The sequence below is a fragment of the Corythoichthys intestinalis genome, chromosome 1, assembly GCF_030265065.1.
Source record: "Corythoichthys intestinalis isolate RoL2023-P3 chromosome 1, ASM3026506v1, whole genome shotgun sequence".
Lineage (NCBI taxonomy): Eukaryota > Metazoa > Chordata > Actinopteri > Syngnathiformes > Syngnathidae > Corythoichthys > Corythoichthys intestinalis.
Genome location: NC_080395.1, coordinates 83,237,233 through 83,262,095, shown reverse-complemented (window position 1 = coordinate 83,262,095; position 24,863 = coordinate 83,237,233). Strand labels below are relative to the sequence as shown.

Below are 24,863 nucleotides of genomic sequence, written 5' to 3'. Positions count from 1 at the left end.
TTTTTACAGACAAAAACATTTTGAGTATTGGTTGACTTAAACTACATTTTTTTCCCTGCGGGGTGGTACTTTTTCCACAAAAACTAGACATCACCTGACACTAATATGACGTCTACCGTAGGACGGATAATGGCCTTAAACATATAATTAGTTGGACTATACGGCATGTCGGCTACACTACTATGCCTATTATAGTTGCTGGACGAATAATGTAGGCGGGTAATGTTACCCACCGCTAATATGGACTCTAATATGGACTGCTGTCTCCGTACAACATTTGGACACTCAGGAAGTGATGTCATGGCGTCGCTATTTTAAGTGCGGCATGACAGCATTGTAAACAATTAAGGCGGACGATCACTACGTGGCATTCCTGTTCCTCTTTTCTTTTCCAGACATTTTTCTTGAACCTTCAAACTACATCTCAATAAAATACTTCAATTCAGTGCCCATTTGGGGTCCTCCCATCGTGGATCAGGTGACGATAACAGTTTTTTACAGAGCTCGTCTCCTGAGTTGTCTCCGATCAGCCAGCTGCAGGGCTGGCCCCTCCCAACTCAATGCCGACCGAACATGAGTAGTGTATATGTGTATATGCGTGTATATGCGTCCGAGATATAAACACCTGGATGAGCAATAACTATCTTCTACTTAATCCTGAAAAGACAGAAGTCCTTATAATAGGCCCGAAAAGTGTGAGAGACTCTTTAACTGCCCAGATAGTCACTCTGGACAATGTAAGTGTAGCCTCCAGCACCACAGTTAAAAACCTAGGAGTTTTATTCGACCATGACTTATCGTTTAAAGCTCACATTAAACAAACCTGCAGAACGGCCTTCTTTCACCTGCGCAACATAGCCAAAATTAGAAATATTTTATCTAAAAGCGATGCTGAAAAATTAATTCACCCGTTCGTTACATCGAGATTGGATTACTGTAACTCCCTACTTGCAGCTTGTCCTGAAAGTTCCCTAAAATGTCTTCAGTTTGTCCAAAACGCAGCAGCAAGACTTTTAACAGGAACCAATAGAAGAGAGCACATCACCCCTGTGCTCCAGGCCCTTCACTGGCTTCCAGTAGAGTTTAGAATTAAATTTAAAATCCTCCTTCCTTACATTTAAGACCATTAATGGGTTGGGGCCATCTTATCTCTCCAATGCTCTGGTTCCATACCGCCCCAACAGAACACTCCGCTCTCAGAATGCAGGTCTACTGGTAGTTCCCAGGCTTTCTAAAAGTACTGTCGGAGCTAGAGCCTTTAGCCACCAAGCCCCTGTTTTATGGAATCAGCTTCCAGCTAATATTAAAGAAGCCGAGACAGTCTGCACATTTAAGATTAGATTAAAACGTTCCTATTCAGCAAAGCTTATGGTCAGGCTAGTTGAAGTCGGAGTAGACTCAAAGTTTACTCTAAGCTGCACTATAAGCTATAAAGCTGGGGGAAGTACAGCCACTGAGTTCTATCTCCTTTTTTCTCACTCTACCTAGCACTTATCTTACTTTATTTCTATTATCTAATGTTAATATCTAGTTGTCTAGTCTCTTCATCACTAGTCACCCGGTGTCCCCTTTCCCCCCTCCCTCTGGGGAGGGGCTATTTTTCAGCTGCAGCCTCCTGACTGTCCGGACCCCAAGCTGGAAGGACGTCCTCGTTGCTAGCCCCGTCACATCTGGCTAGATGGACCTCTTCTTGTTCCTTTACACCACCGCATTTTTTACGGACTGCAACTTCGCCTGCTAATTCCCATTAGCGGTCCTGGGGCTTCCTGTCTATCCGTCCTGGGAGTGGATCTCTCCTGACTGTGGTACTCCCCAAGGTTTCTCGTTTTCTCCCGAAGACTCTGGAGTTTTTGGAGTTTTTCCTTGCCGACATGGAGGGTCTAAGGATGGGGGATACCCAGGACTTGAATTTATTTATTCATCTTTGTTGCTTTGTTTGCTGTTTCTGATTTTGTATCATATTGCCTCTGCAAAGCCCTTTGAGACAACATTTTTGTGATCTAGGGCTATACAAATAAAATTGAATTGAATTCATTCATTCATTTTCCATGCCGCTTTTCCTCACGAGGGTCGCGGAGGTGCTGGAGCCTATCCCAGCTAACTCGGGGCAGTAGGCAGGGGACACCCTGAACTGGTTGCCAGCCAATTGCAGGGCACAAGGAGACATACAACCATTCACGCACCCACTCATACCTACGGACAATTTAGAGTGTTCAATCAGCCTACCATGCATGTTTTTGGGATGTGGGAGGAAACCGGAGTTCCCGGAGGAAACCCACGCAGGCACGGGGAGAACATGCAAACTCCACACAGGAAGGCCGAAGCCCGGGATTGAACCCTTGATATTAGAACTGTGAGGCAGACGTGCTAACCACTCAGCCACCGTGCCGCCAAATTGAATTGAATTGAATATAAAAATGGGTAGAGGAAAATTCAGGAAAATTAATAACCCCGAAAGTTGACCTGCGTCGTACCCCCTGTCAAAGAGGCTCGCGATCGTTTTTTTTTTCCAAGACATTTGGCCAAAAGGCCCCCTATGGATCGGCCCCGTTTCCCATGTCCTGTCAAGTATTATGATGTCTATGCTAAAGCAAACTTCATTTCAGGTGTTGCTTCTCCTTTGTATTTATCCTATCCACAAAGTTTTCCCATTTGATTGCAGCCAACCACTTTTAACGTCATGCATTCTCTTTCGGCACCTGGAAAATGTGCTTATTTTTTTATATATCATTCTGACCATTTGTGCCGTCAAATGCTAGCATATCAAAATTGAAAAGTAGAAAGCTGTGGCCAGCTAAAACATAGCCTTGCAAAGCTACAGTGCGTGTTCAAGCTTTAAGGTCCAAAGTGGGTGTACACCATTTGGCCGGAAGCACAGTGACGTAACATGACTAAACCTCTATAGCAGGGGTCAGCAGCCCTTTTGGTGTTGAGTGCCACTTTCAAATTTTCTTGTCAATCAGTGTGCCACACCAAGATTAATGACACGCATCAGAATTTTTATATTCAACAGAGCTGTCATTTTACTCCAAACAAAAAAACATGGACATACATTAAAATCGTATAACTACCATTCTTCTTTATCAATTAACTAAAAAATAAATGTGTATTGTACAAAATATAAAAACTTGAAAATAAGTGCAACAGGAATAACAGCAATACAGCAGCATCCGCTTATGTAAACATATTAGACACACGCACACACACACCCTCCCCAGAAGGAAAGGGGCAACAGGTGTGATTCTCAGTGCAGGTCTCTTACACAGTACAGAGCGGGCTTTTTTAACCTTCAAAGTCAGAACAGACGACTCTTACATTTTGTCTTGTTCACTAGCAACTTAAACTGTGAATTATATGCACAATTTTAGATTTTATATTACAAATAAAAAAATGCCTACATTAATATGATCCCTGGCCCTGTTTTCCATGAATTTTCATGTTTTGTCTCCTAGTGGCATTAGACACTTGTGCGACACACAACGCACAAACAAAGCTACTGGAAGTAACCAGCCAACCAGTTGTTACCGGCATCCCCAAGGGGCCGCTATCCCCTACAAAAGTGTTTTTCAACCTTTTTTGACCCAAGGCACGTTTTTACATTGGAAAAAATTTCGCGGCACATCACAAACAAAAAATATTCCAAAATTATTTTCTGCGCAGTATATTTAATGATTAAATAATTTCTCAACATGTATACTTACTTAGTGTGAAACTTGAGCCTGTTTAGATGAACACAGAGACGATATCCTTATTCTTCAACCGCTCTCAGTCTCTGTTTTTATTATTATTATTATTTTTAATAGCAGTTAGGCTTGAAAAAGCTCAGAATTATCAGAAAGGGGGACTTGAGCAATGTCTTGAACCACATTCAATTAAATTCAATTTATTTGTATAGCGCTAAATCACTACAAGGTTGTCTCAAAGGGCTTTGCGGAGGCAATATGATACACAATCAGAAACAGCAAATGAAGCAAACAAAGATGAATTAATAAAGTTCAAGTCCTGGGCATCCCCCATCCCTCCATATCGGCAAGGAAGAGCTCCAAAAACTCCAGAGTCTTTGTGAGAAAATGAGAAACCTTGGGGAGTACCACAGTCAGGAGAGATCCACTCCCAGGACGGATAGACAGGAAGCACTAGGACTGCTAATGGGAATTAGCCGGCAAAGTTACAGTTCGTAAAGATGCAGTGGAGTAAAGGAACAAGAAGAGGTCCATCTAGCCAGATGAGACGGCGGTAGCAACGAGGACGTCCATCCAGCCAAGGGTCCGGACAGTCAGGAGGCTGCAGCTGAAAAATAGCCCCTCTCCAGAGGGGAGGGGGGGAAGGGGACACCGGGTGACTAGTGATGATGAGACTAGACGACTAGATATTAACATTGGAAAATAGAAATAAAAAAAGACAAGTGGTAGGTAGAGTGAGAAAAAGGAGATAGAACTCAGTGGCTGTACTTCCCCCAGAATTATAGCTTCTAGTGCAGCTTAGACTAAACTGTGAGTCTACTCCGACTTCAACTAGCCTGACCATAAGCTTTGTCGAATAGGAACGTTTTTAATCTAATCTTAAATGTGAAGACTGTCTCGGCTTATTTCATATTAGCTGGACGCTGATTCCATAAAACTGGGGCTTGGTGGCTAAAGGCTCTAGCTCCGACAGTACTTTTAGAAACCCTGGGAACTACCAGTAGACCTGCATTCTGAGAGCGGAGTGTTCTGTTGGAGCGGTATGGAAACAGAGCATCGTTGAGATTGTTAGGTTTTGTGTTTCTCCTTGTGTGACTTGTCCCTGTGATTACCCATTGCTCTCACCTGTGTGTGTTTTCCCAGTGTATCCTGCAATCTGCATCCACCTGTGTTACCCAGCTGTTCCTCGTCTCGTTACCCCTTGTCTGCGTATATAATGACCCAGTTTCTTGTCACTCCTTGTTGCGTCATTGTCTATGTCTATGTCCGTCTTCACCAAAGTCAAGTCCGTTCCACGCCCTCGTGTACCAGTCCCTCTGCTTAAGTAAGTTTTGTTTGAACATTGCCTTTTGAGCCATAGCCCTTTTGTTTGTACTTTGTGATTTTGTTAGTTATCATTAAAAGGTTTTTTTTTAGTTCACTGCCACCTGCCTCGCTGCATTTTTTGTTTCCCTGCATTTGGGTCCATACAACCTGCCTGCCTGCTCATTCCTGACAGAATGACGCAACCAATCCTGGACCCAGCGGGAAAGATTAATTTTCGGCCACCGCGCCGACACCCTCAAACCACCCACAGACCACAACACATTTTTTTGGATTCTGATTTTTCTGACTTTGAGGAGGATCACAATTTATATGACCTCCTCTATTCTGATTCTGACTCCAACCCAGATTTTTTTTCCATGCCCTTTTCTTCACCCTCTCAGTTTTTTTCAGGCCTCCCTCATTCCATACCACCCAGTCTGTCCAAGAACCCTGTCCAAAAGCCTCGGCGATCTCGTCCACGCCGACGTCGTGGGCACGTCTTGACGGCTCGGCTTCCCGAGGCTCCCCGCAGTCAAGTTCCTCCCGCGCTGGTTCCCCGCAGTCAAGTTCCTCCCGCGCCGGCTCCCCGCAGACAAGTTCCTCCCGCGCCGGCTCCCCGCAGTCAAGTGCCTCCCGCGCCGGCTCCCCGCAGTCAAGTGCCTCCCGCGCCGGCTCCCCGCAGTCAAGTGCCTCCCGCGCCGGCTCCCCGCAGTCAAGTGCCTCCCGCGCCGGCTCCACGCATTCAAGTGCCTCCCGCGCCGGCTCCACGCATTCAAGTGCCTCCCGCGCCGACTCCACGCAGTCAAGTGCCCGCGCCGACTCCACGCAGTCAAGTGCCCGCGCCGACTCCACGCAGTCAAGTGCCCGCGCCGACTCCACGCAGTCAAGTGCCCGCGCCGACTCCACGCAGTCCTGTGCCCGCGCCGACTCCACGCAGTCCTGTGCCCGGGCCGACTGCACCAACAGACTCCTGCGACCAAGCTGCTGTCCCGCCAGCAGATTCCTGCGACCAAGCTGCTGTCCCGCCAGCAGATTCCTGCAACCAAGCTGCTGTCCCGCCAGCAGACGACCAAGCTGCTGTCCCGCCAGCAGACGACCAAGCTGCTGTCCCGCCAGCAGACGACCACGCTGCTGTCCCGCCAGCAGATTCCTGCGACCAAGCTGCTGTCCCGCCAGCAGATTCCTGCGACCACGCTGCTGTTCCGCCAGCAGACTCCTGCGACTCCGCTGCTGTTCCGCCGGCGGACTCCTGCGACTCCGCTGCTGTTCCGCCGGCGGTCTCCTGCGACTCCGCTGCTGTTCCGCCAGCGGTCTCCTGCGACTCCGCTGCTGTCCCGCCAGCGGACTCCTGCGACTCCGCTGCTGTCCCGCCAGCAGACTCCTGTGACTCCGCTGCTGTCCCGCCAGCAGACTCCTGCGACTGTTCCGCCAGCAGTCTCCTGCGACTCCGCTGCTGTTCCGCCAGCAGTCTCCTGCGACTCCGCTGCTGTTCCGCCAGCAGTCTCATGCGACTCCGCTGCTGTCCCGCCAGCAGTCTCCTGCGACTCCGCTGCTGTCAGGCCAGCAGACGACGGCGACTCCGCTGCTGTCACGCCAGCAGACGACCCAAAAGCTGTCACGCCAGCAGACGACCCAAAAGCTGTCCCGCCAGCAGACGACCCAAAAGCTGTTCCGCCAGCAGACGACCCAAAAGCTGTTCCGCCAGCAGACTACTCCGACTCTGTTCCTGGTCCGCACGACGACCCCGACTCCGTTCCTTGTTCGCACAACGATTCCGACTCTGTTCCTGACCCTCGCCCCGACGATGCTGCTCCCCGTTTCCTGCCACAACGTGGCGGTATGGACGACCGAGCACTACCTCGTCTGGGACGCCCGCCTGATCTGCCCGTGCGGTCACCCAATGTCTGGCGCCCCGGGCGCCCTCCCGATCGACCCGTGCGATCGGCCCACGTCTGGCGTCCTGGACGCCCGCCTGACTGGCCGTGACGGGCTGGTGTTGCTCCCTCCTCCGAGCAACCTTCTGACTTGTTGTTTCCTCGGGACGTCTGGGATCCGTCCCTTGAGGGGGGGGGGGGTACTGTTAGGTTTTGTGTTTGGTTTCTCCTTGTGTGACTTGTCCCTGTGATTACCCATTGCTCTCACCTGTGTGTGTTTTCCCAGTGTATCCTGCAATCTGCATCCACCTGTGTTACCCAGCTGTTCCTCGTCTCGTTACCCCTTGTCTGCGAATATAATGACCCAGTTTCTTGTCACTCCTTGTTGCGTCATTGTCTATGTCTATGTCCGTCTTCACCAAAGTCAAGTCCGTTTCACGCCCTCGTGTACCAGTCCCTCTGCTTAAGTAAGTTTTGTTTGAACATTGCCTTTTGAGCCATAGCCCTTTTGTTTGTACTTTGTGATTTTGTTAGTTATCATTAAAAGGTTTTTTTTTAGTTCACTGCCACCTGCCTCGCTGCATTTTTTGTTTCCCTGCATTTGGGTCCATACAACCTGCCTGCCTGCTCATTCCTGACAGAGATAAGATTGCCCCAACCCAATAATGGTCTTAAATGTAAGAAGGAGGATTTTAAATTTAATTCTAAACTTGACTGGAAGCCAGTGAAGGGCCTGGAGCACAGGGGTAATGTGCTCTCTTCTATTGGTTCCTGTGAAAAGGCTTGCTGCTGTGTTTTTGAGTAGCTGAAGACCTTTTAGAGAACTTTTAGGACAAGCTGCAAGTAGGGAGTTACAGTAGTCCATCTCGATGTAACGATCGCGTGAATTAATTTTTCTGCATCGTTTTCAGATGAAATATTTCTAATTTTGGCTATGTTGCGCGGGTGAAAGAAGGCCATTCTGCAGGTTTGTTTAATGTGAGCTTTAAACGATAAGTCAGGGTCGAATAGAACTCCTAGGTTTTTAACTGTGGTGCTGGAGGCTACACTTACATTGTCCAGAGTGACTTTCTGGGAAGCTAAAGAGTCCCTCACACTTTTCGGGCCTATTATATGGACTTCTGTCTTTTCAGGGTTAAGTAGAAGATAGTGCTCATCCAGGTAATTATATCTCGGACGCAGGTGCTTAGTTTGTCTGCTTGCCTGATCTGCTCAGGTTTAATTGATAAATACAGCTGTGTGTCGTCAGCGTAACAATGAAAGTTAATGCTATGTTTTCTGATGATATTACCTAGAGGAAGCATATACACCGTAAACAAGATGGGCCCGAGGACCGATCCTTGCAGCACACCATAACTTCTGATGATATTACCTAAAGGAAGCATATACAGCGTAAACAAGATGGGCCCGAGGACCGATCCTTGCGGCACACCATAACTCTAGAGTACGGTGATGATTGCTGGTTTACATTGACAAACTGGTACCTATTAGATAAATATGATTTAAACCAGCAGAGGGCTGCTCCTCTAACGCCTATGTCACATTCTAGTCTCTGCAATAAGATATCATGGTCGATTGTGTCAAAGGCTGCACTCAGGTAACACAGAACCAGGATCGAGACTAATCCAACGTCAGCGGCTAGTAACAAGTCATTAGTTACTTTGACTAATGCAGTTTCAGTGCTATGATAAGCTCAAAAGCCAGACTGGAAATGTTCAAATAAACTATTGTCCTGCAGGTGCTGACAGAGCTGTTTAATTACCACTCTTTCAAGGACTTTGGAGAGAAATGGTAGATTAGAGACATAATATAATTGGCCAAGATATCAGGATCAAGAGTAGGTTTTTTCAAAAGGGGTTCAATAACTGCATATTTAAAGGACTGCGGCACGTGGCCAGTAACTAATGTGGTATTTATTATATTTAGGATAATATCAATAGTTAGAGGCAGGGTCTCTTTAAAAAGTTTGGTTGGGATCGGGTCTAGGAGGCACGTTGATGGTTTGGAGGACATTATAATTGAAATCACATCGATTTGGTCGACAGTGGTAAAGTTATTTAAAATTTTAGAGGGGTTTATAGGAGATTCTGACTTTTTAGTCTGCACTTTATCAGACCTAATAGTTGGAAGTAATTCATTTATTTTATTTCTAATAGTTGCGATTTTATTGTTAAAAATTTTTAGGAAGTCATCACAGCTAAGGGTGGTTGGGATATAAGGTTCTATTGAGCTGTGACTGTTTGTCAGCCTTGCTACAGTGCTGAAAAGAAACCTAGGATTATTTTTGTTTTCATCTATTAAGGATGAGTAATATCTGGTTTTAGTCATACGCAAGGCCTGTTTATAGGTCACGAATCTATGTTTCCAGGCAGAGAGAGTGTGCTCTGTGTTGGAACGGCGCCAAAGTATTTCTAATTTATGTGTCGATTGTGTAAGAGAGCGTGTTTCAGCATAATACCAGGGAGAGGCTCGTCTCGGCTTGACAAACTTTAATTTGGGGGGAGCGACAACATCGAGAGCAGTTCGGAGAGTAAACATAACACTATCAACAAACTTGTCATTAACAGCAAGGCCGGACATTATTCCTTCATAATCAGATGACATGGAGGCAAAAATTGGCTGTTTATACTCTGAAACAGAGCAATCACATGATGTCCTTTTCATCTGAGTTGTAGTCACTAGTGAAGGATTATCTTGAAGCACAAACTGAAAGGTAATTAGAAAATGATCAGACAGTACAGGGTTGTGGGGATGGACACTAAGATCACTAATCTCCGTACCGTAGGTTAAAATCAGGTCCAGGGTGCGGTTGTGACTATGAGTTGGTTTATTTACATTTTTAAATGAAGCCAGTCCCATCTAGTAGGTCATTAAAAGCCTTACCAAGAGAGTCGCCGTCATCATCAACATGTATATTAAAATCCCCTACAATTATAATTCTATCCCAGTTTAGCAAAATACTGGATAAAAAGTCAGAGAAATCTAACAAAAACTGTGAGTAGGGACCAGGGGGACGGTAAACCACTATGAAAAGAACCGGTTTTTGGTTATTCCAGTTAGCATCTATAATTGATAGTACTAGACTTTCAAATGAGTTATAAATGTGATTAGCTTTACTTTTTGGGCTAATACCTAAACAAAAGTGTGATATTACTGTCATGTGACTTGGGGTTGTGGATTCATTAAGTCTAACAAAGTCATCCTGCTGAAGCCAAGTTTCAGTCAGGGCCAAAATATGAATATTATACTCCCCAATTAAGTCATTAACTAACAGAGATTTGGGCGAGATTGGCCGGATGTTTAATAATCCGCATTTTATATATTTATTAAGAGTTATTTTATTTTCACTGCTATCAGAGGCTATATGTTATCAGGGGCTATATGTATTAAATTCTTTGGTCTCGTTCCTATAGTACTATGTTTTCTACTCTTCACTATACGAGGCACGGACACAGTCTCTATCTTCTGTCCTGAATGTTGGATTTGTGACAGCTCGGAAAGAGGCGAGTGATCATCACTAACACAGTTGTGTTTTACACTACAACACTGCGCCCAGGCCCCCACTCTGGAGTGTCACTTTGGGAGACTAAGTTTGGCGGCCATGTTTCGAGTTAAGAGAGCAGCACCATCCCAAGTCGGATGATTGCCGTCTCTGCGTACGAGGCCGGGCTTCCCCCAGAACGCATGCCAGTTATCAATAAAGACTATGTCGTTTTTTGGGCACCTTCTAGACAACCAGCGGTTAAATGATGAGAACCTAGAGTACATCTCGTCATTGACCAAATTAGGCAGAGGACCAGAGAATGCTACGGTTTCCGCCATCGACTTAGCAAGCTTACACACCGAGGCTACTTTTAATTTAAGCACCTTAGACTGTCTCCGCTGGGCGTCGTTACCGCCTGCGTGAATCACGATATGGCGGAACCTCTTTCTACTCTGCTTTAAGAGCCTGAGGTTTCCTTCGATGTCACAGACTCTGGCCCCTGGGTAACACCTGACAGACACCTCCGGGTGTTTCACGTCTCTAACTATGGAACCTTCAATCTAGAGAGTGTCTGGTTCAGCCGGTGTGTCGCTGAGGGGGTCAAACCTATTGCTGACGTGAAAGTGCTGGTGCACTAAGGTTGTGCGTTTACCACTACGCTTCCCCCGTACAGTCACAAATCTGTCCTTAATTTCCCCCGGCTGCACGGGGCTCGCTGAGGGGCCAACTGCGCTAGCATTCCTACTACTGCAAGCAAGACCTGCGGGCCCTGCTACTACCTGGCTATAGCTCAGGTTAGCTTTCGTCTCTAGAGTGCAGAGCCGTGCTTCTAGCTCAGAAACCCTGGTCTTCAGCCCTGAGACTAAGCTACACTTCCTACAGCTACTACTGACCTCGACGAAGCAGCCAGGGTGCTCGGTATACATACAGCACAATAAGTAGAAAAGACGGGAGGGAGAAGGCAGAGGGCTAGCCATGGCTCGGATAAGCTAGGCTAGCAAGACAAAGTTAAAGAGGAAAGGAGAGTATTTTTAATCCACGAGCAGGCGTTTACGCTGTTAAATCGTGGGATAAAACAAATTGAGGAGCACTAGGAGAGCCGAACCTGTCTAGGATCGCTTCTCTGATGTGTCCGTGGGATAAAAAAAATTGAGGAGCACTAGGAGATTAGCGACTAGTAGCAGTGCTAACAAACAAACAATACACTCACCGGATGTGACGTCAGATGTGATGTCAGGGCCGAGCATCTCGCAAACAATAGCTTTGCAGGCAGGTAGTATGAAATGTTTTTGTCACGGTGTGGGACTTTTTGGATTTAGCAACAAGGTAACTGGCTTTGAGGGCTTTCTAATTTACCTTTGTAGTTTTTATCAAAAAGTTGTCACAAAAAGGCAAAAACTAGTTTCTCTGTGTTTTCACGAAGGCAAACAAAATAGTCCATCGACTTGTTTTGAACCGGCAGGTGTTTCGTTTGGAGATGACGTTTAAACTTGCTTGGCGCCATTGCGCTGATTTTGGATTGCTACTTGTGTCGCGTTCATGAACTGCTCGGATTTTTAGCCATTAGCCACCTTGCTGTTCTCAACAATGTGTTGGAATACAACACGGGGAGGATTGACGGTCGTCACATATGGATATAATAGAAAGGAAACTTTGGAGTACATCGACACATGACGAGTCTAACCAAATGATGTGCAGGAGATGTGCTGGGGTTCACATTGTCGTGGACAGCAAGGTCGTTGATGGCTAGAAATCCGAGCAGTTTTTGAACGCGACACGAGCGTCTGCACACGACCGAGAACTCTCGAACTTTCTTCCTACTCCTTCCTCCCTTCTACTGCAGCTCCGCCCAACGACGTAAAAAACAATATCATAATCGCCCTGAATGGGGAAATAGAAAGGAGAGGAGTCAGTGATGACTTTATCACTTTATTGTGGCAACAATGGAAAATAATAAACAAAATAGCAGCGGCATCCGCAACATGCGACCGCGAACTTAGCTCTCACGCCGTTCTCCCTGAGACTCCCTCCCTCCTTGCTTGCTTCCCGCTACGTCACCACACTGCAGTCTGATGGCCCCTTCAATGGCCCGTACACAGTTATGGACATTACAAATTTATATATTATATATATATATATAAATGCGACATTAGATAATTTCTCGCGGCACACTAGTGTGCGGCGGCACACTGGTTGAAAAACACTGCCCTACAATATTACCGGCTTACTAGTTAAGCGTAGAAAAAGAAGTGGGCGTCCGGGCGAGGAAAAGAGAGAGAGCAAAGCAAAGTGTTGTGAGGGAGCTGCGCCGAGAGTGCCGTAAAAAGTGGTTGTGTCCCCCGCTGGTTTTTGTTTTGTTGATGAAAAGTCTTCAGGAAAAAGCCATTCAACACGTCACTGTATTTTTATACACATCGCCACCTCTCCGAAGTAAGCACCGGACGAATGGGCGACAACGAGCTATGTTAATTACCGGTCCACTCCACACTATGGTGCCGAGATGAAAGCACCGCGATCACCAAAAGTGCAGATTGGTAACAAAGTGTACTTCAGCCAGCTCTCCGATTGATTTGTTTCGTGACCCGTTAGTAGCCTGTGCTGAATTGAGCACGTAGAGAAAAAAAAGAAACCCCGACGAGCGTATAATTGAGGAAGAGCTGGAGGTGTGCTCAAAATCCATTATTACGCTCATATAACGCCATAGGCAGAGGGGGTGGGGAGGGGCGCTCCCGTAAAGCCCTTAAGTAACAGGGCGCGCAACTGAAAATGTCATATTATTTATTTATTTATTTCAGGTAAAAGGGCGCTTTTTTTTTTTTTTTTTTGACATGCGCTCGCGTGTCACTGGTTAACCCTTCGCGTGCCAGTGCTGACACGCGTGTCATAGGTTGCCGACCCCTGCTCTATAGTATACAGTGCATCAAATAAAAGCCAAATATAAATCAGTATACCAAGAATGATGGTCTTCATTAGACCTTACCGGAGAGGCTGTTGAGTGTGTGAATACATGGCGAGCACAAAAGTACAATAACAGGACAAGAGTTTTGATCAGGAGCGCCATTCCTCCCAATCACTTAGTATTGATGAAACAGTAAGATTTTATATGTACTATACTCACCTTAACAATGTCCTCCATGGTGTTGTTGGAATAGTCCACAGCTACCAAGTAATAGGGCTTGGGCTGATGCTCAATTATTTTTTTAATGACACTACAAAAAAGCAAAACAAAAAATTGCTTAAGTAAATGGATGAGGAACATTTTCTTGCTCACATGCATTAATGCAACTACGGAGAGAAGTACTCTGACTATTGGGATTACAAATGGGCAGTGGCGATTAGGCCGTTAAAGAGTAGTAGCCACCCATTTGCATACCAAGGGCATAGGTTTGGTCTCAACAGCATAACCTGCATGTACACTTTTTGCCGGGGACGGGACATTAATAAGACCAAACAGATTGGTTGAACGATGGTCAGGGCTACATCTCTCACAAATAACAACCTAATTAATTGGTAGGCTAAATGATTAATGCAAAATAAATCTATATTTAATTGTTCTAACTTCATCAAAAGCATCAAAAACTACTAAAGAAAGACTGGCGAGCAGTGGTTGGGGTTGTGTTATACATCCACTAGATGGTGCTGCGCTAAAGGGAATGCCATTCCATGATGAACCAATACTGAGCCAAATACAGCATAAGGCGCACTGTCTGCTTTTGAGAAAATTGAAGGCCTTTAGGTGCAGCTTATAGCGCGGAAAATATGGTAGTTTTTAAACAAAATGAAATGGAAATAAATGCACGGTTTATTAAAATTATTTTGTTGTTATGACACGTAGTAACACGTATGTTAAAAGTTTGCATTTTTCCAAGCCTGGAAGCTCATTCTCTCTCTACTGATTGATTTTCCTAAAAGTATTACAATGGTAATATATTTTCGCAATTACAGTAATCCCTCACTACTTTGCTGTTTGACTATCGTGGTTTCTCGAATTCGCGGGCTAAATGTACATACATACATATGGCGGAAAACACAGACAAGACTGAAAAAGAAGATTCTGCTTTTGCACCCCTCTTTACAATAATCTGCTGTGTTTTAAGCCAAAACAACTGTTGTGTTTGATAGAACAATATGTCTATATGCTGCCATAGCAGATTCATGGCGCATTAAGCCCCCAAACTATTTTTAATTTGTCCATTTTACCCTGAAAATTTACAGATGTCGCGCAACCGCTTTTGTTTCAACCCAGCCATAAAACTCAAAGTAATTATATTTATTGTTCAAAATTTGTCGTTTTTAGCCTAGAATCATTAATTGATGTCTCATATTTCATTTAAAAAAAAATTACTTATAAAAATTATTCACTCACATATTTTAAACTTTTAAACAGATTTTGTCACAATGAAAAAATGGCGTCTGTAAAAAAGTCACCGTATCTACCTCACAACTATCGCTTAGTTTTTTTTTTTTGTTTTTTTTTTTTGTTACTGTCACATTTTCTCCGATACGTTAGATAATAAATAAACGATCCAAACAAAGAAAAATTGAAGAAAAAAAAAACATTTAAAAGGTAAAATATATGAAAAAGGAAATCTCGACCACTCCTTGATGTCTGCGATTTCTGCATCGCGACCCTTGTAATATTACCATGTTTCACCCATAAAATCCCCCAAAAATCCAGGTGTGGCCATTCACAGCTGTGTCTTGACACTCGGTGATACATGCTACATGGAGTTTTTGGACCGAAACAAGGTGAATACGCGATATCTCGTTAAAGTCATGGCGTCTGCAACTCTGCTCTCGCATGCTCTCACCTCCAGATTGGGTTTTGCTGTTTAAAAAAACAATATATTTTTTTTAAATGCCCCCCTGTTCAAAATGTTTTCTTCCCCCAGAAAATTGAGATTTTAAGCTTTCCAATGTATATCATATCTTCAACATACACAATAAATACACACTTGTTAATAATGTCCTAACTATCCAGGAATGTAAAAAATAAACATTTGTCTCAAGAGAGCTCAACATTGTCCGTCTAAATAAAGAAATTACATAGAACTGAAAAAAGTATTAGTCAAGGTATAACAAAAATAAATAAAAATGGAGCATTCCTTCAGGTAAAACACTACTGCTTTTGTCCACAAGCACAGCCAAACTCAACAAAATACAACAACTTTTTACCTCAAGATATGATTAATGCAAGTTCCGGCCCAACTTCGTAAAACTGATCCCCCCCAGTGTCTCTTTGAACAATGGCCCAAACTATGTAATATATAAGCCCATTCCCGCCACTGAAAAAAAAGTATGAAAACTTTTTTTTCCCCCAGCAAAACAAGAAGCCTATTTCCGCCAGTGGATGTTTTTTACTTGCTGGTGCCTTTTTCTGCCAGTGGAGGAAAATAGATATATATATTGTAGTGCCAGGAAGGAGTCGGAGGCAGAGTACCGTGGTCAAAACTTGAAAACATTTATTTCTCAACAGAGCAGAACTTGCACACCAAAGCACGAGGCACCAGGCTAACAGAGCTGAGTGGAACACCTTTAAGGGTCCGGGAGGAACTCACTCACTACACGTTCCTCTGAGTGAATTATATAAACAGTAACGCCAGACAAACCCCCCAAGAATTCACTTATACACAAAATCCCTAAACTTGGGGGGTACGATCGCCCGTCCCTAACGTGTACGCTGGAGAGGAGCGGCAGGGCCAGAAACAGAGGGGGAAAGGGTGCCTCAAGCGTCCAGGACAGAGGAACAAAAATTCTTAAAGGGCCGTCATACGGGAGGCGCAGCGGACTGCGATGCGCACCATGTCTGACAAAGATGAATTTCGCGGAACTTAACGAGGACGGAATACGTACCTCGGGCACACAGTGCTGTGAGGTCGGAACCGGGGCAAATCTGCGGGCAAAATCTAGCAAGTGCCCTTTGACCTAAGACAGACCACGGGGCAGTCACATCAGGAAGAAAATCAGCGGGAACACGCAAAACCTGGCCATAAATCAACTCTGCAGAAGAAGCGTGCAGGTCTTCCTTGGGCGCACACCGAAGACCAAGCAACACCCAAAGAAGCCTATCCACCCAGTCCCCATCACTCAAACAAGCGCAAAGGGAGGCCTTCATGGAGCGGTGAGAACATTCACAAAGACCATTTGCTTGCAGGTGATACGCGGTGGTGCGGTGCAGCTGAACCCCCAAGCTGTCGCCGATCGCACCCCACAACTCGGACGTGAACTGCACCCCACAGTCAGAAGAAATATCAGACGAAGTCCCAAAACGTGCGACCCACGTCCCTATAAATGCACGAGCCACATCAGCAGTGGACGTGGATGACAAAGGAACCGCCTCAGGCCAACGTGTGGTCCTATCGACCATGGTGAGCACGTGCGTGAACCCATAGGAAACCGGAAGAGGCCCCACCAAGTCCACATTGATGTGGTCGAAACGCCGTTCAGTGACGACGAAAGTTTCAGAGGCGTTTGACACTGAACTTTAGCCCATTGACAAGCGATGCAGGAATCGGCCCACGCCAGCACATCTTTCTTAAGGCCCCGCCACACAAATTTTTGCGAGACCAGCTTAGCAGACGGTTTCCGACCGGGATGAGAGAGGCTGTGTACTGCGTTGCATACCTTACGCCGCCAGCGCGCCAGAACAAAGGGGCGGGCAATACCGGTAGAGACGTCGCACCACAAGGATACGCCAGTGTCGCCCACTGGAACACGTTGTAAGTGCAGGTCCGAAGCAGTAGACTTGAGCGTACAAACACTCTCGTCGTGCTCCTGGTCAAATGCCATGGCAGCGAAATCCAAACCGAGCTGAACTGCGCCGGCGAACGACCGGAACAAACAGTCAGCTACCAAGTTGGCTTTCACCGATACATGTCTGATGTCGGTGGTGCACTTGGAAATATAAGAAAGCTGGCGCTGCTGATGTTCAGACCATGGTTCGGTCATGCGAGACATTAAAAACATGAGGGTTTGTGGTCGGTTTACGGGTCGGCCCTCCAGGAGAAAATGGAAATGGCGCACCGCTAACAGAGGGCCCTGTCAAAAGCACTATACTTGTGCTCGCGAGGAACCAATTGGCGACTGAAAAAGGCGAGCGGTTGCCAGGCACCGTTAACCCATTGCTCATAAACTGCTCCCACCGCAAAATCGGACGCATCGGTGGTAAGGCCAACGGGGGCATTAGGCAGGGGGTGCGCCAGCAACGTTGCCTGACCAAGCACAGCCTTGGTAGCTTCGAATGCAGCTAACCATTTTCCAGATCAATCCATGACGTGCTTGGGGGATGTACCTTTGAGCGCCTCGTATAGCGGGCGCATGACGTGAGCCGCATGACGCACGAAGCGGTGGTAGTAAGCCACCATCCCCAAAAATTCTCTCAGCTCGCGAGCCAACCACGGATGGCCTCAACCTTGGAGGGAAGTGGGACCACGCCATCCTTGTTCACGAGATGGCCGAGAAATTGTATGGATGGAATGCGAAAAACGCATTTTGCAGGATTAACAAAGAGACCGTGCGCCACCAGCCTGGTGAAGAACTCCCGGAGGTGTCGCACGTGGTCCTCAACGCTTTTGCTTGCAATAAAAATGTCGTCCAAGTAAACAAACACGAACGGCATATCGCGCAAAAAAAAGAGTCCATTAAACGTTGGAACGACTGAGCAGCGTTTTTCAAACCAAAAGGCATTCTAAAAAATTTGAACAGCCCGAACGGTGTAACTACAGCCGTTTTGGGGACATCTGTGGGGTGGACGGGCAGCTAATGATAGCCGCGCACCAGGTCAACCTTAGAGAAAACCACGCAACCAGCAAGGAGGGCAGAAAAATCCTGCACGTGAGGCACCGGGTACCGATCGGGCACGGTAATGTTATTGAGTCGACGATAGTCCCCGCACGGCCTCCAACCCCCGTCATGTTTGGGAACAATGTGAAGTGAGACGACCACAGGCTGTTAGAGCGGCTAACAATCCGTTCCATGTTATCAAATTCAGCCATAGCAGCAGACAGTTTAGCAGGATCTAGGCGGCGTGCGTGGACCGGAGCGCCCGTTGTCGCGATGCGATGCTCAACACCATGCTTAGAAAAGACCGCAGAGAAGGTGGGATGCATGAGGCTCGGGTACTCACTCAGAAGTCAGCAAAACACATTGTCCTCCGCAAGAGAGCTAGAAAAACAGACGGGCTCACCCCTACTCCTGACACCTAGAATGGAAAAGAAAGTCTGAGAGTCCACCAAGCGTCCATGCAAAACGTCCACCAACAAGTTGTGTGCGCAGAGAAAGTCTGCCCCTAACAGGAGAAAGGCTACATCCGCGACTAGAAACTCCCACAGGAACCGCTGGGTAACAAAACGCAAGTTCAAAGTCTTCAGCCCGAACGTCCGTATGGGCTTGTCATCTGCCGAACGCAGTGCCGGACCGGTGGTATCCACAGACGCTTCTCCGGGGACCACTGGAAATACACTCCTCTGAGCGCCGGTGTCACACAGAAACTTGTGACCGCAGAGCGTATCCACCACGAAAAGCAGCTGGTTTGGAGCGCCCACTGCCCCGGCCACTACAGGGGGCGGGCTCCGCCGTTTCCCGCGTCGTAAGTGCAAGGCACGAAGTGGGCATGATAAAAACACCAGCCGTCACGTTGGTAGCGTTCCTGCCGGTTCCCACGCCGGTTGGCCGGCTTCCGCTGGTCGAACGTCGGGGCCAGGAAATTGGGCGAGGCCTGCACCGGCGCCAAGTGCTCGTGAGCTGCCCGCGGCGTCGCGGTGAAGTATCTCTTGGCCTCCTCAGCGAGAGCGCGTGGGTCGGAGACGTCCGAATTGCCGAGAGCGGTGTGCACGTGAGCCGGTAGTTGACGCAGGAACAGCATCAAGAACAGCGAATTAGGCGCCTCGTTGCCCAACAGGTTCAGCATGACATCCATGACTTGTGTCGGAGTGCGCTCGCCAAGCCCGTTGATCTCCAGCAGCCAACGCGCACGCTCGAGTCGGGACAGTCCATACACCCTCAAAAGGTAGTCCTTCAGCGCGTTATACTTATTCCTGGCCGGAGGGGAGGTGACTAAACGGGTCACCTGGGACGCTACCCTGTTGCTCAGTGCCGTGAAGACATGCCAGAACTTTCTTTCGTCATCTTCAATACAATGAAGACCGAATAGCGCCTCGGCCTGTGCAAACCAGGTTTTGGGCGCCGACTCCCAGAACTCAGGCAATTTAAGCACGACGTTCGCAGCCATCATGTTCGTCGTGGTCCTGGAGACTGCAGGTCCACTGTCGGGGTCACCAGAGGCGGAGTATCGTTGTCCAAACTTGAAAACATTTATTTCTCAATAGAGCAGAACTTGCACACCAAAGCACGAGGCACCAGGCTAACAGAGCTGAGTGTAGCACCTTTAAGGGTCCGGGTGGAACTCACTCACTACACGGTCCTCTGAGTGAATTATGTGAATAGTAACGCCACTATATATATATATATATATATCTTTATTTATTATTATTTTTTCTATTTTATTTTTTATTTTTTTTACTTGTCGGAGTCTTTACGTACAAGCTATGCTACTTGTAGGTTCTAGCCGATAAATACTGTAGATGTTGCACTCAACAGTAACCTTATCCATGACTTTGTGAAGGTACCATAAACTTTCTCTCGACAAAATGAAGTAAATCATGTGTATCATATAGTTTTATTCACCCAACCATTGTGTACAGGTGCCGTGTCGCACTACGGTTGGCAGGGGGCAATAGACCTCATAGAAGTGTGTCACTAACCGTCAAATTATAGTTGTTTTGGAGGAATCTCCCAATATGAAAATGAGCCTCGAGACCTTGGAGAGAATGCTGAAGAAGATACAATTGTGGTGGAGATGAAATAATTTATTATTATAATTATGATGCTCTAACACATGCTATTTAGGCTCGAAGTACTCAGTACGTCTGTTTGTGTAGGATAGTACAATTATGTTCTATTTGACTACCAAATTATGTGTTTTGCGTCACAGCTAAGATATCATTAACTTTGCTAAAAATAGTTATATAACAAAGAAATGGAAAACACTCATCTACTACAGGTTTACATGAGCTTTTTACCCTAAATAATAAATGCAAGTGTTGCAAGTTTTTTGTTCGTTTACAGGTCAAAAAACGCTGTTAGGCACGCAACAACACTTAGTGTACGTTGATGGACATATATCAAGACTACATGCAATCTACTTTTTACACATGCTGCCTAAAGTTGTGGATGACTTTGATGATGGAAAGCTCGAGTTATGCTCCACCTTCGTTAATGTTTTTCTAATAACTTTATAATTGTGACTTGTTTTGCACATGCACCACTTCTTATATATAAAACAAGAAATTGGATCATGTTGTCTAAAAGTTTTTTTGTGATCAATATCTGCAATGAAAAAGAATTACATATTACTTGTGTTTACATGGGACATGGATGATGAGCTCATAATAATACTCTAACTGTAATCCAACCAGATTAAAAATACCCTCTAGTATTTCCTTGTACCATCAAAATCCGTTGCAGCACTGCATTCGGCAACTGTACATAGCATTATTGTAGCACAGAAAGTCACAGAGCTTCATCTACGTCATGCTGGATCCATTTGGAGATTCCGTGGCTTCCTCTGGTTTGATTTTGCATTTTAATTTTGTTTACACACGACTTACTTCAGTCGCACTTCATGTTGTTCTGTCTAAACCGGAAGTCCGTAGCCAGAAGTGTATAAAAAAATTAAAAATTCCACTGGCGGAAACAGGCACCAGCACTTTTTTTTTCCACTAGCGGAAACAGGCAGCAGCAAATAAATTAAGAGAAAAATATATAAATAAACTTTTTTCCACAAGCGGAAATAGACTTCTTGTTTTGTTAAGAGTGGTTTTGTTTTGTTAGTGATGGGAATGGGCTTCCATACAGTAAGGACTTAGATAGAAAAATATAAGTGGAGTGGACATGGGCCAGATGTACAGCAAATTCCGGTCCAACTTCGTAAAACGGATCCGCCCCAGTGTCTTTTTGAACAATGGCACAAACTCAGGAAGGAGTCACAAACCGGATCAGCAATATGTTTTGTGACAGGAGTAGTCCAAAGTAGCAGAGTTAATTTGGTGAAGCAGATTTGCTTGTCAGCTCTCGCCTGACAGGTGAAGAAGACGAAAAGACGCCTCCATCAGCTCTTCTGGGGGCCAACCATGGACAGTCCAGAATAATGGCGTGACATCATGTCTTGCACAAGGAACGCCTGATAATTCCATGACTGTGAATTTAAAGCGCTGAGGCTGACAAAAATCTTCAACTCTGGTTGGCTCGGTCACAGTGATGCACAAACTACGCAGACCAATCTGCAAACAGACAATTACCCTAAACAACACCCAAACACACCCTTCTTCCGGCCTCCCCTGCCGTAGCCTTCAAAAAACTGAATGCTTAGCTAACAGCTGTCGCTTCTCAGCAACATTCTTGTTTGCACGTTGTTTGTTGACCCTGGATCCAGTTTGCCTCAATGTCTGGGACCTATTTGCCTTGCCGTTTGATTATCAACTTGCATAAATTGTCAACTGGTTCTTGGCGAGCCTTCTTTAAGCTTTTAAACATAAGAGTTGCGCCAGTGTGACTCCAGCTGGTTGGCGGCGTGGTTCCGGTGATTTGGCTGGAAGGTCAGATTCCAACAAACCACAGATAAAAAAGTTTTTGAACTAAAAAAAAATATAATTAAAAATTTGCATTTGAACATTTAATTTTTCATTGAAAATGTTTTCTTTGATTGAAGCAATCCATTTTGAGTTTGGGCCATATTGTGGGTAGGAAATGTAATTGAATATTATTGAAGTTATTTTTCCTTTGAAATTATTCATGTTTGAAGCAGCTCATTTTTCAATGAATGATAAATACACAAATGTCCCACCCAAAATGTGGTCCAAATTATTTAATCAAAATAACCTTCACTTCAATCAAAAACAAAACTTTTTTGTTTTTGTTACGTTTCTGGGTGAGTGGGGGACCCAAATGCAGAGAGGAGACGCAAGGTAGCAGTGATAACAATTGTTTATTGCGGAATATGAAAGAATTCTCTGTCCAAAAGATCAGGCAGCAGTTGGTGAATGACCAGGTGAGTTCTCAAGGCAGGCGAGCAATGTAGGATCTGTAAACAAAAGCAACGTGGGCAGAATAGAGGCTATACAGTACTTGGAACAAAGCGAACGCTGAGTCACAAGCTCGTCGAGTAAAGTAGTTGATCTAGCGATGAAGTGAGGCCAGGGACTGGCTTTAGTAGGCCGTTAACGATGATCGACTGCACCTGGTCCCAGGCTCACTCATCTGTCCAATCTTGCAATCAAGACACACACACACAAAAGAAGGAGGAGGAGCAGGGCTCAGGGGCTCTAACAGTACTATCCCTCCTACGAGCGCCGCTTGGTGCATGAGCCAGATGACCAGGGTGCTAACGGTGAAAGTTTTGGATAAGGGACCGACACAACACATGGCGGGCGGGGACTCAGCTGTGGTCCTCAGGCCCGTAACCCTCCCAGTCCCACCAAGTACTAGAGACCCCGACCTCGCCAGCGGTCATCCAGCAGCCTCCGGAAAGTGAAGGCGGGATGTCCACGATGTGGAGGTGTTGGCACAGGAGGAGACAGCGGACTGGATGAGACAGCCTTTATTTGGGACACATGGAATGTTGGGTGGACCCGAAGAGAGACCGGGAGCTTGAAGCGAACAGCGCTTGGGTTTACGATTGTCACGATCTTGTAGGCACCCACAAACCATGGCGACACTTTTTTGGACTCAAACTTGAAAGCGATGATATGGGTGGTGAGCCAGACCCGCTGTCCGATGATGTAAGTGGACGCAGGGGTGTGGCGGCGATCAGCTTGCGCCTTGGAGCTTGAGGCCATGCAGAGCAGGGCAGTGCGAGCTGTCTTCCAGACCCTAGCACACTTACGCATGTGGGCTTTCACCAACAGAACAGCACATTCTGTCTCCTGTGACGGAAACGGGGGAGGTTGGTAACCCAACAAGCATTGACAAACCTGAGGAAGCGCTGGGTGTTGTGCGCATATTCGACACAGGCAACATGAGACCACTAGGAAGAGGGATGCGTGGTGGATTACAATGCAGGGCTGGGGATCTCGGTCAGACACAATATCAACTGGGATTCCATGAAGACAAAACACATAGTGGACCAGCAGATGAGCTCTCTCCTTAGCAGATGGGTAGCGCAAAGAAGCGAGCAGTTTTTGAGAAACAGTCTATGGCTGTGAGGACGAATGTGTTACCCTTGGAAGGTGGGAGACCAGTGAAAAAGTCCAGGGCAATGTGCAACCATGGGCGTCCAGGACCTGAAAGTGGCTGAAGAAGACTGGGCTTGGTGGAGGTTTTATTCCGGGCGCAAACTGTACAAGCAGTCATAAAGGCTCTTGCGTCTCCTTCAATGGAGGGCCACCAAAATCGCCGTCTAATAAAGGTCAGTCTTCTACGCACGCCAGGGTGGCATGTCAGGGCTGTGGAATGCCCCCACTCCGGCACCTGGGCTCGGACATATTGAGGCACGAACAAAGGGTTCCTGGGGCCTCCTGGGTCTGCTTGAATTCGCTTGGGCCCGCTTGACCACCGACTCAATCACCCAGTTGAGACTGGCCACAAAACAGGTTAGGGATAGTATGGGTTTGGGGTCTGGTCTGTCACTGTTGGGTGCAACCTGGCGGGACAGAGCGTCTGGCTTGGTGTTCTGCGATTCTGGGTGGTAAGACAGAGTAAAGGAGAAGTGGTCGAAGAAGAGAGCCCCCCCTTGCCTGCCTTGAGTTCAACCTCTTGGCCGACCGAATGTACTCAAGGTTCCGATGGTCAGTCCAGATGACAAATGGGTGCCCCGCCCCTTCCAGGAGGTGGTGCCGTCCCTTCAATGCAAGCTTCACCGCCGAGCGCTCCTTGTCACCAATCCTGTAATCACGCTCTGCCACTGAGATCCTGCGGGAAAAGAAGGCGCATGGGTGTACCTTGCCACCCTCCGAGTGCTGGGAGAGCACGGCTCCCACTCCTAGATCCAAAGATCGACAATAAACTGGCGTGTTAGGTCAGGGTGACAAAGGACAGGTGCGGAACTGAATCGCTTCTGGGATCGCTGAATGCCAATTTAGCTGCGCTCGTCCACTTGTATGGTGCAGACGGGGAGCTGAGGCCTGTGAGGGGAGAAGCAACCCAGCTGTAGTTCTGATCAACCGCTGGGAGAAGCTTGTGAATCCCAAGAGGTGCCTGGGCCAAGAGGTGCCTGGCCCAATCAATGACAACAGTCGCCTTGGCAGGGTCCATTTTCAACACTCCCTTAGTGACAACAAAGCCAAGGAATGTGTTATGAGTAGGGATGGGAATTGATACGATTTTTACGATTCCGATTCCATTATCGATATTGCTTAACGATTCGATTCTTTATCAATTCTCTCATCGATTCTAATTTCGGGAAAAAGAAGAACAAACATTTTGATTGGCATCGAGTTTGTTTAATCAGAAGTCACAACCTTA

At 46.4% G+C, this 24,863-nt stretch overlaps 1 protein-coding gene across 4 annotated transcripts in view; it reads right to left on the bottom strand.

The window, feature by feature from the left end:
- Positions 1-24,863, bottom strand: part of LOC130921088 (adenylate kinase 7-like) — a 167,248-nt gene that overhangs the window by 69,789 nt on the left and 72,596 nt on the right. For all 4 annotated transcript variants that reach the window (XM_057844733.1, XM_057844742.1, XM_057844751.1 and 1 more), the window contains one exon: positions 13,465-13,555. In XM_057844733.1, coding sequence (XP_057700716.1) covers positions 13,465-13,555 — 91 coding nt within the window. The remainder of the gene's footprint in view (positions 1-13,464; positions 13,556-24,863) is intronic.